The sequence below is a fragment of the Myotis daubentonii genome, chromosome 8 (genome assembly GCF_963259705.1).
Source record: "Myotis daubentonii chromosome 8, mMyoDau2.1, whole genome shotgun sequence".
Lineage (NCBI taxonomy): Eukaryota > Metazoa > Chordata > Mammalia > Chiroptera > Vespertilionidae > Myotis > Myotis daubentonii.
Genome location: NC_081847.1, coordinates 82,242,487 through 82,259,994, shown reverse-complemented (window position 1 = coordinate 82,259,994; position 17,508 = coordinate 82,242,487). Strand labels below are relative to the sequence as shown.

Below are 17,508 nucleotides of genomic sequence, written 5' to 3'. Positions count from 1 at the left end.
GCTGACACACAAATGGGATAATGTGGAAAGGTCAGACAGAACCAGGGGAGTGAGCCATCTGTACCAGCAACTGTGGGCTGGTGGGGGGAGCAGGGAAGCTGCCTTTCTTGGATCATGGCCTCGCATGTTATCGATGCACCCAATATATCTGACTTTCGCTTCTCTTAATAATTCAGTTTAAATAATCTAGAAATGTGGCATGACAAACATGGAGAGAATGTGATCATTTCAGAAAGCAACGATGCCTTCCCCTCCCCCCAACACACACACACATGCCTTCCATAAACTCAGTCTCCACTGGATACCCTTTTTAAGCCTCAACACAACATCACACAAAGCATTTCCCCTTTTGTAAATCTTCAGACAAAAATAAATCATTAGCTGGGATGCTACTGTGTGTGAGGTAGGTGTGGAAGTGGATGGGATGTCGGTAAATGTTGATTTTCTTTTGTTTTTGTTTGGCATTCCCTGAGCTCCCCTGGAAGTTTATGTGAATATGTGAATGAAGACTTTAATTAATGAGCAGTTTTCCATAGTTGACAATCAGGTTTCCTGATTACTTATTCCTAAGCCTCATCACATTCCTGACAGAAGGATCAACAAGCTATAATGGGAATACCCCAAAGGGTGCAAAAACTTACCTTTGACGCACCAATGGAGCTCACTATTCTGTTCATTCTCTCTTTGCAGCCTCTCACTTCCCACTTGCTGATCCTGTATCTACAGAGCGCACAGCTCTCACTACAGGATCTACTTCTCTTTACCTCCATGCTCTGTCTGCGCCGGGTCCATGGGGAACACACAGGCTGTGTGTCTGGTATGAATGAGTGTTGATGCTTATCTGTTTGTGTGTGGGCATTAAGTCCCCTTCTAGAGACTGGGAGGGTGACTACCCATCTTCCATGCTGTTCAGGAGGTCCCCAGGGAGCCCTTGTCTGGGCCCTCTTGTGGTTTACTCATGGTGACTTCCAAACAGCATTCTGGCCAGAGAGAATTGTGACCCATTTCCTAACCAAGATCAGCAACACTAACCAAGATGGGCTGGAGTCGGAGATGAACTGAGTTGCCAGACCAATGACTGCAAGGCATGTGCACACAAAGATTAAACAAATGTGACTATTCTGTTCCCCCCAAAAAAGAGAAATACAGGGGAATACAGCAGCTCACCCCACCCTCTACCTCCTTGGATTAATCATTTTCTAAGTGAAGTCACCCACCACCATACATTCCAAGCATATTGGTCTATATTTTTCCCCAGTATAAAATATTAAGAGAGGGAGAAGAAAAAGATGTTTTGGTCACGATGAGATGAGAGAGGAGCTGGAGGGAGAAGGCAAGCTACCAGGTCACTGTCAAGGTTGGCACCTTGAGTCAGAGAAGTTGGAAATACAAGGGGGCGGGGGGGGGGGGGTTCTGCCCCAGTGCCAAGTTTTTAAACTCATGAACAAACTGGAACATTTCACTCTCCCAAATGTCATGAAAGGATCAGTGGAACTTACCTGTGGCTGAAATCCTTTGAGGTCGCTGGCTGCAAGGTCACTGGCTGTGAGGAGCTGGAAAAGAACAAAGGAATTTTCCTTAGTAAGACTTCTCAAAGTTTGCATAAACTATCCTAAAGAGGACTGATCAGCAATGGACTTGCCACAGACTATCAGGGGTGGGCAAACTTTTTGACTCGAGGGCCACAATGGGTTCTTAAACTGGACCGAAGGGCCGGAACAAAAGCATGGATGGAGTGTTTGTGTGAACTAATACATGTTAACACTGCTGCTGGTGAAGGAGCTGAGGGGAGAGCAAGAGAACGCTCCGCTCTTTCGGCTCCGCGGGCCGGATAGAACAGCCGAACGGTCCCGCAGGCCGTAGTTTGCCCACAGCTGGACTAGATCCAGAGCTAAAGAAGCAGAATTGCTAAAGTAAGAGAGTTAGGGGCCAGGAACATCATCTCAAAGACCTTCTCATCTTGTGGCCACCATATCTCTGACTGCATTGTCCCTCTCTACTGCCTCCTACCTTTTTCACAAGTGTCCCCAATGATTGAATTGGGGATCATGGTCTATGGAAGGACTTCAGCAGATCCAGCCTCCCTGAAATTGTCAGTTCAATTACAGGAATCTAGAGATGTACACACTTCTTAGGAAGAGGGTACCTGACTTCCTTCTTACTATCAAAGTAGCCTGTGATACCACTAGCTAAAGGCCTCCTTCTCCTTCCCCTCCCCTGTTCCCTTCTCTTCCTCCTCCTCCTCCTTCCTCTTTTTTGTTAATCAGCCCAGTAAAAATGACCCTTTTCTCTTCCCAGCTACGTGTGACTCTGTTTCCCTTTATCATGTGTTTTTTTTTTATCCTATCTACTATTTACATATTCATAGCTCATGCCTCAAATTATCATGCACAATCTTTTGAGTCAAGAGTCAAGTTCATCTATTTTTCTGTATCTTTGTGTATAATCAATAGTACAGGATAGCCCAGACAACTTGGCTTAGTGATTGAACCAGGAGGTCACGGTTCAATTCCTGGTCAGGGCACATGCCCAGTTGCAGGCTCCCCAATGTGGGGCAGCCAATCAATAATTTTCTCTCATGAATGATGTTTCTGTCTCTCTCACACTCTCCTTTCCTCTCTGAAATCAATAAAAAAATTTTTTTAAAAAAAATAGTAAAGGGTAAAGGTGAGGTTTTAATATTTTTGCATCCTCTCCAAAAAGCACCTAGTTGACTCATATGATTAAATAATAAAATAATAACATTCTGTATTTTTGTGCAAAAATGCTAAAAAAGTGTGGGGTAAAGAAAAAGGGCAGATGATTATTTTGATTCAAGAAATGTGACTGCTAGCTTTGTTAGGCCTGGAGAGCATTTGCGAAAAATAGGAAAGATTTCATGTTTGCTGTAACAATATTATGTTTGGTTTGAGAATGAGAGGGAGTTATGCTGGACTCCAGGTCTCCAGCCTTCAGAAAAGCTCAACTGGGCTTTTCTGGCTTCTCTAAATGACTTTGCCAAAAATAACAAGGAGAGCGGTGTTAACGCTGGGACAGAGCAGAGAGGAGGTGGAGAATGTCAAAGTTGTACCTTTCTCCCCACACCCAGGCTTGAGGATCAGCTCTCTCCAGGCACAAGGACCCATGAGAAGGTAGCACCATCTGACAGAGAGCCAGTTTGGCCCCTCTCTTGGTAATGCAACAGCCCAACAACAAGCCATGGTGGGTGTCTGATTAGACACTAAGGGCCAAACATTATGGGACTTAGTCCCTGCCTTTAAGGAACCTACAAGTTGGCCAAAGAATAAGGCATGCATATCAGTGTGAGCAGAACATACGTAGTAGGGTGTAAGCATAAACATGTGGAGGTAAGTTAAGAAAGGTCAGGGTGGGGTTGCTTAAATAAGACAGAGTTTGAACTGAGCCTTGAAAATGGAAAGGTGGCAGATCGAGGCACCTGAGGTGGGGCAGCTGCAAGAACAGAAACATGAAAAAGGGACTCCCCAGTCCCAGTATAGCACCCATTGCATTTGCATCTCCCTATGGCCAGCCATAGCACACATTAAGGGCACAGGGAGGAGGGCATTATAGTGCATTGAAGATCCACCCCCTGGGTGCCCAGCACAGTGACTGCTACTCTATACAATTTTTCTTTTTTTAATCTCCACAACTCCATCATGACATAGAAATTAGCTCCACTTTATGGGAGAAATTGAGACTTATGGAATTTAAATAACATTTTCAAGGTCACACGGGTAGTAGAGGTATTGGGAATTTAAATCCAAAATTATATTGCCCCAAAGCTCATCCTCTTTCTTTTATGATGCGATGCCTCTGATTTATAGAGCATTGGAGATAACTCGCTGATGAGACATGGCATAGGGAAAAAAGATGAGTGCCAGACTATTAGTCAAGTGAGCTACAGGCAGTACCAGAACATGTGTCCCCATGAATGACTTTTAACTGATCCTTCCTTCCAGACATTATTTTATTTAATTGGTAATGACCATCTACTCTTCAGATCTCATCAGTACAACCTAGGGTTCTAAATTGAGCAGAGCACAGGTTAGGATGGAGATGGGAAGGAGGAACAGAAAGGGTGGGGTGAGGTCTGGGTATGAGAGTGACCTTGTTAAGGACAAGACCACCAATATGTGTTGGTATATCGGAATCAAATCTCAAATTCTCCAGGCCCTTGCAATCCAGTGGACTTTTCTACCTCCTTTTAATGGGGCTCAGCAGGTAGACAGCAGGCATGAAACCAAAAGGTCTAGTTCCTCCCAGTTCTGATGCTGCAACTGCAAATCAACCACAATTGTGTTCAAAGCATCTTATCAGATGCACTATTTCCTCATGCCAGTGGTTTTGGACTTGAGAAATAACCAGATCCATTTGTTTGATTGGAAATAGAGATATGGCATTTTGGTTATTATTCATAGTGTCCCTAGCTCAACAAAGTCAGGATCTATCCCTGGAACTATTAGACCCTCTTTTCCTTCTCTTCAGAAGGACCCAGTTGCATGCAATTTAGTTCTTAGTTGTTTGAAGTTCTGTTTTGTGCTGTTATATGTATTTTTTATTTTCTGTTTCTTACCTAACAAGACTGTACCCAAAAAGACCATGGTTACTATCTCATGTAATCTCTACATTTCTCAACGTACTGAGGAGTCTGGACATAAAATTAGTCAATAAATACCTATTGGTCAAATGACTTTAAGGGAAAGTGGTGAATACTGTCAATAGCAGGGACTAGAATGACTAAACTGCTGAGCCTGCAGAAGACACTTGTGAGAGACGGCTGGTGACACCCTTCAAGTCGACAAGAGGAAGTGGCACTCAGCATCTAGAGTATTTCCTGCCTGAAGTAGGCACTCAAACATGTGAATGAATTAATGAGCAGTGGGAACACACTCTTCTCTATCCACTGTAGGTTTTATGAGAGAATATTGGCTTATACATCAGTGCAGGAGTCAAAGGTTTGCCGGGGTCCAGCCCCAGCAGGTCCAGGGGTTCCCAAAGGCGTAGACGGAGTCGGCGAAGAAGGAAGGGCACGGAGACAGCGTTCAGTTGATCAGCAGCCTAGCCAGGATCTCTAGCCCGGATCTCCAGAGAGGTGCTGCTTCGGATCTCCAGCGAGGTTCTGTAGCCATGTTCCCTCGCTAGGTTCTCCAGCCAGGTTCTGTCCAGGCTCTCCAGTCAGGTTCAGTGTCCAGGTTCCAGTCAGGTTCTCCTGCCAATCTCTGTAGTCAGGTTCAGTCCAGGATCCCTTGCCATGTTCTCCCGCTAGGCTCTGTCTCTAGGCTCCGAGGCCAGTCCCTCTCCAGGATCCTCCGGCATGCTCTCTCCAGCGAAGTTCTTCTGTCTCTAGGCTCCGTGTAGGTTCTGTCTTCTTGATTCTGTTCTAAGTTCTGAGAGTTTCTGTCTTGTTACAACTGTATTTATACCAGTTGATTCAATCCTATCAATCTCTATTACAAAGGTTAGGGCGTTTCTTATCTCCATTCCAGGGAGAAAAGATTATGTAGTTTAAGCATGATTGTTCGTAGTTAAAGGGATTAATTACCCGCCTGGCACTTAGTTGAGGGGTTTTATTCCCTCCCTAACTTCAGGGGAAATCCCTACCTAGGGATTCAACCTTTCTCGGAGAGGTGACTTTGGTTAAAACACAGTGCCAAGAAGGTGAGCAAACATATTAAGAACCATATGCCATATATGCCAGGTCCCTTGAAACAGCAAGGATGGACCGGCTCCCGGCAAAGGTTCAACTGAAGAAAAGACAGCATGAAGTCGAAAGGGGATGGAGAAAGAGAGAAAGGGAGAGAGGGAGGGAGGGAGAGAGAGAGAGAGAGAGAGAGAGAGAGAGAGAGAGAGAGAGAGAGAGAGAGAGCGCTCCTCTTCCTGTGGATGAAACAATAAAATGTTCAATGGGCCCATTGCAGTTCTGATGTGTTAGGACCAATTTAATTGGTGGGTTGGGGGAGGCAGGGAGGTGGTATCAAGGATGGTTATCCAGTAACTTCTAAAACTTCTGAATTCCTTACCTTGTAGATCCTGAACTATTGATTCACAATCTAAAGTGCATCTCAGGTGTTATCTGACCTGGGAAATAATCAAAGGCAAGCCTGTACCCTCCTCTCTCAATAGTCCCCTAAAGAATAGCCTTTCCTCACCATCAGCCCCAAATCCCTGCCTCCTGGCTCCAGGATTTAACCATGCTCCACCCAAACACGAGCTCTTGAGTGAAACACAGTCTGCACCCAGGAAAGGAAGGGGCCGTCCTCTGCACTGAAGTCGGTGCCCAGATGTGCATTAGAAATACAACTCAGGAAGTTCTCCTATATTCAAAACTGCAGACCACCTAGATCTATCTGGTCCTCAAAATAGACTTCCACTCTTACAGTGTCAGAACCTGAGGGAGACAGTGGAAGGTCCCAGGGTGGATGAGGAATTCACTGTGTTCCCAGAGGGCTCAGGAGCCCCCTCTGCTGGGGGACTGGACAGAGGGAAGGTGGTGTAGACAGAGATTTCCATGTGTTCTCCTCTCCCTCCCTCCCTTCAACCAGAGTGGCTCTGTTTTACCCTCTTTCATGTAAACAATTTCATTTTAGAATGAATGATCTGCCACTAAAACAAACTTTAAAGCTGCAGACTAAATTCTTCTGTTGTAGAAGTTGATAGTGAATTCAGGATCACACTGATAATTCACAATAGGCCAGGCCCCCTTACCCCCAGCCCCTCAGCAACCGTCTCAGTCTATTCCCACCCTATCACCCTGACACAGCTGACTGCTGGCCTCCATCCTGGAGGTGGAACAAATGTGCTCAAAAATCCAGGGGAAACTGAGGCATTGGCAAGCAGAGATGAGCCTGTCCCTCCACAAAGCCACGGACCTAAAAAGCCCAGGTCCAGACCTTCTGGGCCCCCAACCAGACCCTATTCTCATTCTTCCCATTGGAAAACAGCTCACTGCCTGGCTGTGTGGGGAGTGACCCAAGACAGGGAGGCAGAGAGGGAGGGGAATGCAATCTGCTAGGCTCTGGGACTTCAATCAGGCTGAAGTTAATGAAAGGATCCTGCCTTTTCCCAGGATGGCTAAGTGTCTGCGAGGCTCCAGGGAGAGGCTTGAGCAGGTGTAGGAGAGAAGGGCAGACAGAATTACATCTCCTAGTAAATGGCAAAGGAAGGAGAAGATTCTTTCATCTCCCTGGTGGAGCCAGATTTGTTCCTTGGGCCCTGTCTCGGGCCATTCTCATTCCTGACACGATTCGCCGGTCTCTGAAACATCCCAAGTTCAAAATATTAGGAGGATGGCTCTGCTTTCCATCTTTGAGGAGCTGCAGTTTTCTCTCTTGGGAAGTGATTTGTGTGTGTGTGTGTTTTGGTCTCTCCCAGCCTGAGGGGCGGGCTGGGGAGCAGGGAGGATTGGAGGAAGAAAAAGAAAGTGGCGAGGTCCTAAGCAGGTGAGAGGAGGACTATCCTCAGCTCCCCAGGCAGAGGCTCTCTGCCCTCTCACTACTCACCAAGTCACCCCCACACAGCTGCAGCCAGTACGCCCTGGTGACTTCCCTGGGTCTAGGACTGCTCCCCCAATAGCTCCCTCCTACCTGTGAACTTCTACAGCTTCCAGAACTTCCCTCACAGGAGGAAAGAAGGCTGCTCCATTTTCCTCCCTATGTCTTCCTCCCCTGCCCCAGAAACATCATTTCCCCTATGCTGGTCTCTTTCCAAAGGTGCACAGCACATCAGGGTAGGCTATGGTCTCATATAACTCCATCTAACTCCCCAGGCTGACACGTGTGCCTGGAAGTGTATCACTGACACAAAAGGGGAGATGTGGGTCACACTGGACATCTGGCCAGAAGGATCTAGGCCTCACAGACATGCAGCTGGATGAACTGAACCTGGTTTCACTGGGGATCCGCTAGGACAGTGGTTGCCAACCTTTTGGACCTCACGGACCAGCAGTGGTCCACGGACCACCGATTAGAGACCGCTGTTCTAGGTCATGTGCTTTCCCTGCTCTTTCCTCCCTTGTGGGTCAGAGAAATAGATGACAGCAGGTGAGAGGATGGATGGATAGATAGATGGATGGATGCATAGGTAGATGAAGGGTCAGAGCAAAGATGGTTTTGGGGAGCCAAAATGACCCATTTTCAAATTGCCTTAAAGACAACTTTTATTAAGTAAGGTTTCTACTTAATATGCACCCCCTTCCCTATTTTCAATCTGTTCTCATTTCTCTTTCTTATTTAGTAAGAACTAGATCTTTTTCTCCCTCTTTATTTTGTGAAGCATCATTTACTGCCCTCTTTGGCTATAAGATGGATCCTGAACCCCATCCCACCTCAATCCCTCAACCCACCAAAGAATCCAGGACAGCCTATGTGGAAGGCAGTGTCCCAGAAAGCCAAGACAGGTTTTCAGAAACCAACTAGCCCCACCTTCTCTTTTGGCTAAAAGGAAACTGAGGCCCAGAAAGAGTAAGTGACTTATCCAATGGAAAATCAGGAACCACAAACCAATGATATGTATATAAACCAAAGAAAGTTTTAGGGGCCCTAACATCTGAGGACTGGGAGATTCTGAAAGGGGAGGGAGTGTTACAAGGTAAGTCAGGGATAAGATAGGGAAAAGGAAAGAAGTTTAAGGTGATTTCCACCAAGCAACAGCCTCTGGTGCCACCATCAATGAAAAGCCACAAAATTACCAGGACCACAGGGGTAAATGTGGAAATTGTAATAAGGGACGTAAAATGAAACCAACAGGGAACTTCTCCTTCACAGTGATGATAAATGGAACATTGCAGCACAAGGGGAATTCACTGGGCTGGGAGTGGGAAAATGCATGTCCTATCCCTGGGTCTGCCTCCACTCACTAATTATGAGCTTACTTCATCTAGTCAGGTCTTATTTTAGCACCTATAAAATGATTCCCATATCCCCTCTGGCCCCATACCTCCAGCATCTGAAAGTGGCCTTCTCACTTCGGGGATGAAAAAGTTGAAACAGACTCTCTAGTTTCCTCTATTTCCTCTTTCCCAGCAACTCCCCCTTCCCCAAAACACACCCCTCTAAGAGGCTGTCTATACTTTCTGGGAGATTCCCAATCAAAAGGACAGGAGGGAAGGCGAGTCTTGTTCGGCGCCCCATTATTGGTGTGCAAGTAGGAGTTGAGATAGAAGGTCACCTGGACTGCTACACAGGTTCACTGTCTTAGTGAGGCTGCAGTCACATCCATATTGAAGCAAAGGGCAAGCAACCTTACAATTCCAAAGGCCTCGGTTCTGACTGCCCAGGCATTTGGGGTAGGTGGTGAGGAGGCCACGCAGTCAGCTTCCCACCAACCTAAGGGGCAAGGTGCACACTTGAAGCCGCCATCCTAGCTGGACTGAGTCCTTTTGCTAAGTCTCCTCAGACTCATGGACTTTTAAAGGTTAAACCTGAAAGCACTGACAGTGGAGGCAGACTTAGCTTTGGGCTCCTTCCCAAAGAGTAACAAGCATGACTAATAATAATTGCGTATAACTCCTGGCAAGCCTGGTCTTGATGGCTTATATTTTTCTTTTGTTATTTGTTAAATGATGGGGTTCTAATGTGTACAGGTGAGAGCTGTAACAAATTCCCCTAGATATGCAGCCAAAAGAGCTTTTACCTTTTTTTTTTTTTTAATGTTTTTTAGTTCCATGAGTAACCTTGTACCTATAACCCATGCTCTTATGGTGGGGTATTTGGTGGTTGTCCAAGCTATTTCAACTTCTGGGTGGGAATGCCTTTCATCTTTCTTGCAGATTAGAGCTGCAACTATGAGAGCTGATGAAAGAAGAGGCCTCTGATTGCCCTAATCTAGAACTCACCGGGACAATGAGTCTTATTTTATGTTATTTGAACCTGGTGAACCTACAGAAATTCGCCCCGCCCTTCTGAAACTTCTCAGTAGAATTCTTTTTAAATGCCTTGTTCCCCAGACCAAGAAAACTGGATTTCATGGAGGGCACCTGGTATAGTGTTGAGTGGAACATTTACAAAGATAAACCTGATATAAGCTGGTGACGTGGGAGCTCATATCCCCATTTATTAAGTATTTTGGTAGAAAAGAGCTCAAAAGGGTTAAGTTGTTTCTGAGGCTACACAATTAGTAGGTGTTAGAATGGCACTGGAGCCTGGTGTGGCTGACTCATCACAGTCTATGAGCCGCCTGCTATTTTTGGAATGTGCATTATTAGAGCTTTTATCAGGTCCTCTATGATGCGCTGACCCTTCAAAATGAATCACGCGTAGTAAATTTATAGAACAGTGGTGTTCAAATTGTACACTACGGAGTCCTGCATTCCACGAAAGAGTCTTGGGAACTGTAAGGTGGGTGAGAGGGGCGAAGGTGGAGAGTTCCAGCCCAATCCCACTTAATCCAAAACAACTCAACTTTTATTGATGCTTTATATTGGATTTCCGGGTTGAGATCTATTCGATTTAAAGCTTTATAATAAAGAAATGTTGAAAACTCCTATATAAAAAGAGAAGGCCCCTACAAAGGTGAGCAAGCCATTCGAAGTACTAACAGAATATAACTGGGAAACAGAATTATCCAGCTCACTTCTTTAAAAATGCCAAGATGGGCCTTCTTACTAGTTAGCAGAATAGATACATAGGCAGGCCTCATTTTAAGAAAACTCCCTTTAAGACTTACCACATGTGAGTCCTCATCAGAAAAATGCTCCCTTCATCTGAAGTTCACCAAGCTACACGCTGAAGAAAGCATCACTAATTTACCAGGAAAGGGCAGAGCTAAAGATATGTCACCGCTCAGGAGCACAGTCTGGGCTACAGGTTCTTTCCTTCAAACAAAATGAAGAAATCACATACAAGCATCTGCGGGCTGTTTTCAAAGTCTGGAAGAGGCCATTAAAGCAGGTTCCCCTCGCTGTACATATGCCAAGCAAAGCTGGGTGCTGGGGGGAAATCCAACGGCGTCTTTCTTCTCCTTATCATTTACTGAATTTCTGCTTAGACTGCCCAGATGATCTGAGCAGTTGGCTCCAGCGCTAGTATTGAAGCTTTTCTGGGATCCTTGGCGAAACCCAGGAAACTGACTTAGACCCTTAGGCTCATAGGGCAGCAGAGAATGGAAAAGGCAGAAGGTGCTTGCTTCAGAGAGTGTCTGAGCGCGGAGTCAAGAGCTCTGCTCCTTAGCTCAGTGTAGCCAATTTGGCTGAGAATCTGGGCCCCCTTGGCCAAATCTAGAGCAATTAATCCAAATTACAGGTGAATATCTAAAAGGGATAATGTCAAGCTGGACCTTGTGGTGGCTGAACCCTACACTGTAGGCAGTCACAGCATTTGTAGGCCTCAGGTAAAATGGAAGGGCCTGCTCCAGAAAGCGGATTGCTAATTATAAGATAAAAAATAATTGATTTTTCAGGGCCTACTTTTGCCTGTTATTATAGCAGGTAGATGCTTTTACTCCATTATCTCTCTTCATCTTTGCATTACCTATGTAGGATAGTATTATTTTTACCAGCTTATAATTGAGCAAACTGAGAGGCAAATTGATTAAATAATTCACCCAGGGTTACAGAGGCAGAAAGTGACAGAATCTGAACTTGAACCCAGCTTTGAATCATAACAAGTCCAGTCCTCTGTCTAAGGTGCCCGTGATCCCCTCAGGAATCCCTAAATTGTGTCTTGCTTCCTTCCTTCCTACTCTACCAGGGAGTCAGCCCTAAGGCCAGGGACATTGTCACTGCCAGCTGTGCCCAGCTAACCTGCCATGAAGGTGGGAGCCAGACTTCCCATCAGCCTCATGCAGCCTCACAGTGTAGGCATCTAAGGTAACATTCCATTACCTTGATCTTCCCTTCAGATTTCTCTGAACTCAAATTGGCTTTTTTCAAAGGGTCTTTGTTCTTGAATCCTGGCTGACTAGGACTCACTAGAGTCTGTACTGAACACCGTACACTGCTTCAAACATTGCTAATTATTATGAGTATCTTCCCTTCCTAACCAAGTTTACCTCCTCTCCCTCCAGTCCTTCTTTCCTTCCAGCACTGAGAACATGCCAAGTTCAGGGCATCATCACGGGTGCTAGGAATCCCCACAAACTCCTAAATGCTTCCCAGAGAACAGCTCGTACCATTCAGTCATCTTAAGACTCTCATAATGCAGTACTATGATTATACCCATTTTATGAGTGAGAAAGCAGAAACTTAGCTCCATTAAGTGACATATTCAAAGTGATAGGGTAGTAATTGACAGGTCCAGAGAACATTCTCAATTCTATTTGAGTCCAAAGCCTTTATTCACTTTTAACTACTCTGAATGGTGGCAATGCCAGTAACTTCATGCCACCTAGAGAAGATCTCTGCCTTCTAGAGACACAAGCTAAGACACGAGGCAGGTATTTATATAAAAAAAAAGGGGGGGGGGAACCAATGATGGGGAAGGCATAGTTGCATCCCAAGGAAGAGTAGTATCATTATGATCATATAAGTGGGCAGTTTTAATAATACCCAGAAATGGGAAATCTCCAGCAATCCATCTCTGTTACTACATGCATGAGACATGCTATGACATCCTCTTTGAATCCGACAGAGAATGAGAAGGAGAAGGAGCAAGCAGGAAGGGCAGTTTGCACCTCACAATCAAGGAGCTGGACAGCAAGGCGTGACCTTTAGGAAAGACAGACAACCATCTTCAGCAGAGATAAGGGAAGTGAAACCTGGAGTTCTTCCTCTCGTTTACAAGAAACCGCCTTCACAAAACTAAAATTTAAAAGGCAATCTTTGTTTATCAAATACCTCTGCTTATGGTTATCATCAGAAAGATGACCAAGTTTTTTAAAGATCAGGTCATTTGCTTATTCATTTTAATTAAGCAAGTGGAACTTGCTTGTTTCTATACTTTGCTATTGGTTGAAATAAACATGTCTTTGAATTGCTATGTGAAAGCTGTTTGTACAAGCAATGTGCAATCACTTTCACGAGTGGCCCTGCTCTGCCAATAGTGCTACTGGCATCGAAAGTGCTGAGTCCCTACTGGGTCCTGCTGCTCCCTAGGATGGGAGCTCTTTGAGAGCCAAGACATTTGATGTTTCCAGAATGATTCTTTACCATTCAAGATATTCTACAGCTTGTAACAATGTTCCAAAGAAAATACCCTCAGATAAACAAGATTAGCTTCCTTTCAAGATTTCTAGGGAATTTTGAAGGAGGCATAACTCCTTGAAATATATACATTCTGGTACTTTGCTTAAAATCTGCCACTCTGGAGAGCTTGTTTGGAGTTTGCAGCTACTCCTATAGCCTTGACCCAAGAATGGTCTTATCCTTTCAGGTAAGGCTGTCCTCTTTGACCAAGCACACAGCTTCAGGGGAATGCACATGGCCATTGCAGCATTATTTACAACAGCCAAAATATGGAAGCAACCCAAGTGCCCATCAATAGACAAGTGGAGCCTGGCCGATGTCAGTCAGTGGTTGAGCACTGACCCATGGACCAGAAGGTCATGGTTCGATTCCCTGTCAGGGCACATGCTGAGTTTCAGGCTCAATCCCTAGTAGGGGGCATGCAGGATGCAGTTTATCAATGATTCTCTCTCATCATTGATGTTTCTATCTCTCTCTCCCTTCCGCTCTCTGAAATCAACAGAAACATATTTTTTAAAATGAAGCTTAATATATGAGTGGTTAAAATAGTTTTGGTACATATATACAATGGAATATTACTTGGCCACAAAAAGGAATGAAATCTTACCATTTGTAACAGCATAGAGAGTATTATGTTAAGTGAATTAAGCTATACGAGAGATAAATATCATATGATTTCACTCATATGTGGAACCTAAGGGACAAAATAAACAAATAAAACAAAAACAGACTCAGAGATACAGAGAGCAGACTGATAGTTGTTGGGTGGGGGGGGGAAGGGTTGACGGATTTGTTGAAAAAGGTAGAGATTGAGAAGTACAAACTGGTAGTTACAAAATAGTCATGGGGATGTAAAGTACAGAATAGGAGTACAATCAATAATCCTATCTAATAAAAGAGAAACATGGTAATTAGCCATACGTCCGCTACTTTTCCCATTGGCTAATCAGGGTGATATGTAAATTAACTGCCAGTCAAGATGGCGGCCAGCAGCCAGGCAGCTTGAAGCTAACATGAGGCCCCAACCCTCTGATCGGCCCTGCTCTGTGGGTGATAGAGGGCGACACCCCAACCGCCCCCCACGGGCCCTGCTCTGTGTGTGATGGGGTAGAGCCATAACCTCCCCATCGGCCCTGCCTTGAGTGTGACAGGGTGCAGCGCCCCAACCCCCTGATCCGCCCTGCTGTGTGTGTGACAGGGGGCGGTGCCCCAACTCCCCTATCGGCCCTACTCTGTGTGTGACAGGGGGGAGCTCCCCAACCCCCTGATGGGCCCTGCTCTGTGCATGACAGGCGGGAGCTCCCCAACCCCCTGATCGACCCTGCTCTGTGCGTGACAGGGTACGGAACCCCAACCCCACGGATGGGCCCGGCTCTGTGAGTGACAGGGGGCAGCGTCCCAACCCCCTAATCGGCCCTGCTGTGCGTGACAGGGGGTGGCGCCGCAACCTCCCCATCGACCCTGCCTTGAGTGTGACAGGGGGCGGTGCCCCAACCCCCCAATCAGCCCTACCCTGAGCGTGACTGGGTGGCATCACAACCTCCCAATCTGCCCTGCTCTGTACATGACAGGGGGCAGTGCCCCAACTCCCCAATCAGCCCTGCTCTGAGCCCGACCAGGGGCTGCACCTAGGGATTGGGCCTGCCCTCTGCCACCCGGGAGCAGGCCTAAGCCAGCAGGTCGTTATCTCCCAAGGGGTCCCAGACTGCAAGAGGGCACAGACCGGGCTGAGGGACACCCCCCCTCCCCCCCTCGAGTGCACAAATTTTTGTGCACCGGGCCTCTAGTACTGTAATAACTATGTATCGTGTCAAGAGGGCACTTGAATTATTGGAGGGAACACTTGGTAACCTGTATGAATGTCTATCCACAGCACTGTACACCTCAAACTAATACAAATAGCGTTAAATGTAAACTATAATAAAAATTAAAGTTTACAAGACTGCCCCTCTTGTATTCTATACAAGGCTTCTGGAAACAGTTCGCTCACCAGTAATGTCTTTGTTGGGCTATGTATGTATCTGTGTTTCACGCAGAACTGCCTTCACTAACTTTTGCTCAAAATGGTCTTTTGTGATGTCACTCTCAAAACCAAGAAGATCATCTCACAGAGGTATCTGGAAATGAGATTTCCTTCTCATCAAAATGGCTCAGTCAAATGTGGATTATACCTCCCTGGACCTCTTCTCCAAATAAGACAACAGTTACTTATTCTCACTCAGAATCCCATGTGTGCCTGACTCACAGTCCACCCATCTTTGGGGAAACCTGCCCAGAATTTCTGGCTGGCTCAGGTGGGGGGCTTCCTTTCTATAGCTTGCCCATTGAGACTGAGGAGAATGAATGCGACACAGATGCTACATCAGCAGGGCTGGAAGTAGCTGCTAACTGCATCTTAGGCCCCTTTAATAATTATGTGCCTAGCCCTTTATTTATAGCACAGACGAAGGGCCCACCATGGAGACTGATGACATTCACTTTTGTAGCTACATTTGGAAATTCACTGGTAGTGCGACCTTAGCAAGTTATACCCCTGCTTGGCCCTTAAAATCGCCCACCTCTGACATGAGGAATTCTGAATGATTACCCCATGATCTGACAGCCTGTGAATCTTGAAAAGATTATAGGAGGCCATATCACTCACCCAAGGCATGATCAGGCTTCACATAAAACATTTCTAAAGGTACTTGGGATGAGATATAATAGCAAAAATAGAGGAGTGGTAGGAGGTAAGGAGAGAGAGGGCCCTGGGCAGAACTGGGTAATTGGCAAAGCCTAATGTGTTTTTAGGAGGATCTGTGCCCTCACCACCTCTCACTGGTCTTTCAGAGAGTAAGTGGTCTCTTGTTTCTCTGCACATCCCTTCCTACTAAACCTGGAAAGTGTACACTGTCGATCAATTGTACCATGATCACTGTGCAGATATTCTCAGAATAGCTATTTGTTGTGCTTCGCTTCTAAACAGGCCATAAAAAAATTGAGTCCTGATATCTTTTGATAAAAAGAAATTCCAAATCTAAAGAATTATAGCTGAGAACAGAAGGGAGAGAGGCCCATAATTTGGAGGGCAGAGGCCCATTGCTACATGGAGAGCCATCTGAAGCAAGCCTGATCCTGGGATAGAAGAGGGACAGGAGGGTAGGGAAGCCATGCCTAGCTGCGTACAGCCACTTGCCTTCTCCACATCTAAATGAGAGGCACGCAAGTGTCAACAGCAGTGACCCAATCTCTCCATGCACCTTAAGGCTGGTTCTGGACAACATGGGATATTAACAAGCATCCCAATTCTAAGACCAAAAAGCTTATTTCCACCTACAATTAAAAAGAGTTTGACTATTTGCTTTTAATTATTAACCATTTATCACCAATTGGGTACAAAATGGCAGATGTTCATAGCCACGTCATAGGGAACATGGCCCTATTTCAAGGTATAGAGTATCTTTATTATAACAAGAATAGTGAAGTATGATATTGATCCAACACCCTTCCTTCCTAGACTTAAAAACATTTCAAATGATGAGCTCATGTAATCACCCCAACACCACCAGGGCCATGTAGCCTATATTCTGAGGCTACATGAACAAATAAAACACAGACCTGGACTTCTTGGAACCCAAAAGTCTAACTGGGGAAACAGCATTAATTTTGAATAACAAAAATAAATGTAATTTAGAGTCATGGTAAGTTCAAGGAAAATAAGAGTGAGGAAAAAAAGTTTGGGTGTGACAGAGTTAATGGAGAGAGGTCGGATTTAGAACATGAGCCTGCTCAAATGAACACTGAAAAATGGAAGGGAGAAAAACTCTCCTGCTTGTTTAACAGATGGAGGAAATGAGGCAAAAAATCGTTCAGTGACTTGCCCAGGGACATGCTCTGGGCTTCACAGGTCTTAGCATGGAAGGGATCTTGGGGTGTGATTTTCCAGACCCCGTCCCATGCAGGAATCCCCATCTCTGACAGATGGACACCCAGTTTGAACACCTCTGAGGAAGTGGCACTTGCTAGGTTAGTGGCCAGCAACAATCTTTAGCAAATTCCACCTTTATTTGGTTGAAATGTGCCTCATTAAAACTCACCCCCTAGTTCTGAGGAACAAGAACTAGCTGTTGTTGGTTTTTTTACTGTCCTGATCTTCCTGTTCAATGGGAAAGCCCATTTATCAGATGAGGAATAGACAGACGGACTAATCAACCTACTCCAGACCCCACACCTCAACTCAGAGCCAGAGGACTCCAGACTCATCCTCTCCTGAGTTCCCCAGTCCCGCCCATGCACACACGACAGCCTGCTCATTTCTCTGCCACTGGCCATCCTGAGACACTCGATGACAGGTGTCATAGCCACACATCTCCAAGTGGAATATCCCAAGTGCTTTCAGCTCTTCTTCCCTG

At 45.6% G+C, this 17,508-nt stretch overlaps 1 protein-coding gene across 5 annotated transcripts in view; it reads right to left on the bottom strand.

Annotated features, from left to right (window-relative positions):
- The window catches only part of SETBP1 (SET binding protein 1), a 343,356-nt gene that overhangs the window by 168,291 nt on the left and 157,557 nt on the right, over positions 1-17,508 (bottom strand). For all 5 annotated transcript variants that reach the window (XM_059707194.1, XM_059707193.1, XM_059707195.1 and 2 more), the window contains one exon: positions 1,500-1,553. In XM_059707194.1, the coding sequence (XP_059563177.1) occupies positions 1,500-1,553 (54 nt within the window). The remainder of the gene's footprint in view (positions 1-1,499; positions 1,554-17,508) is intronic.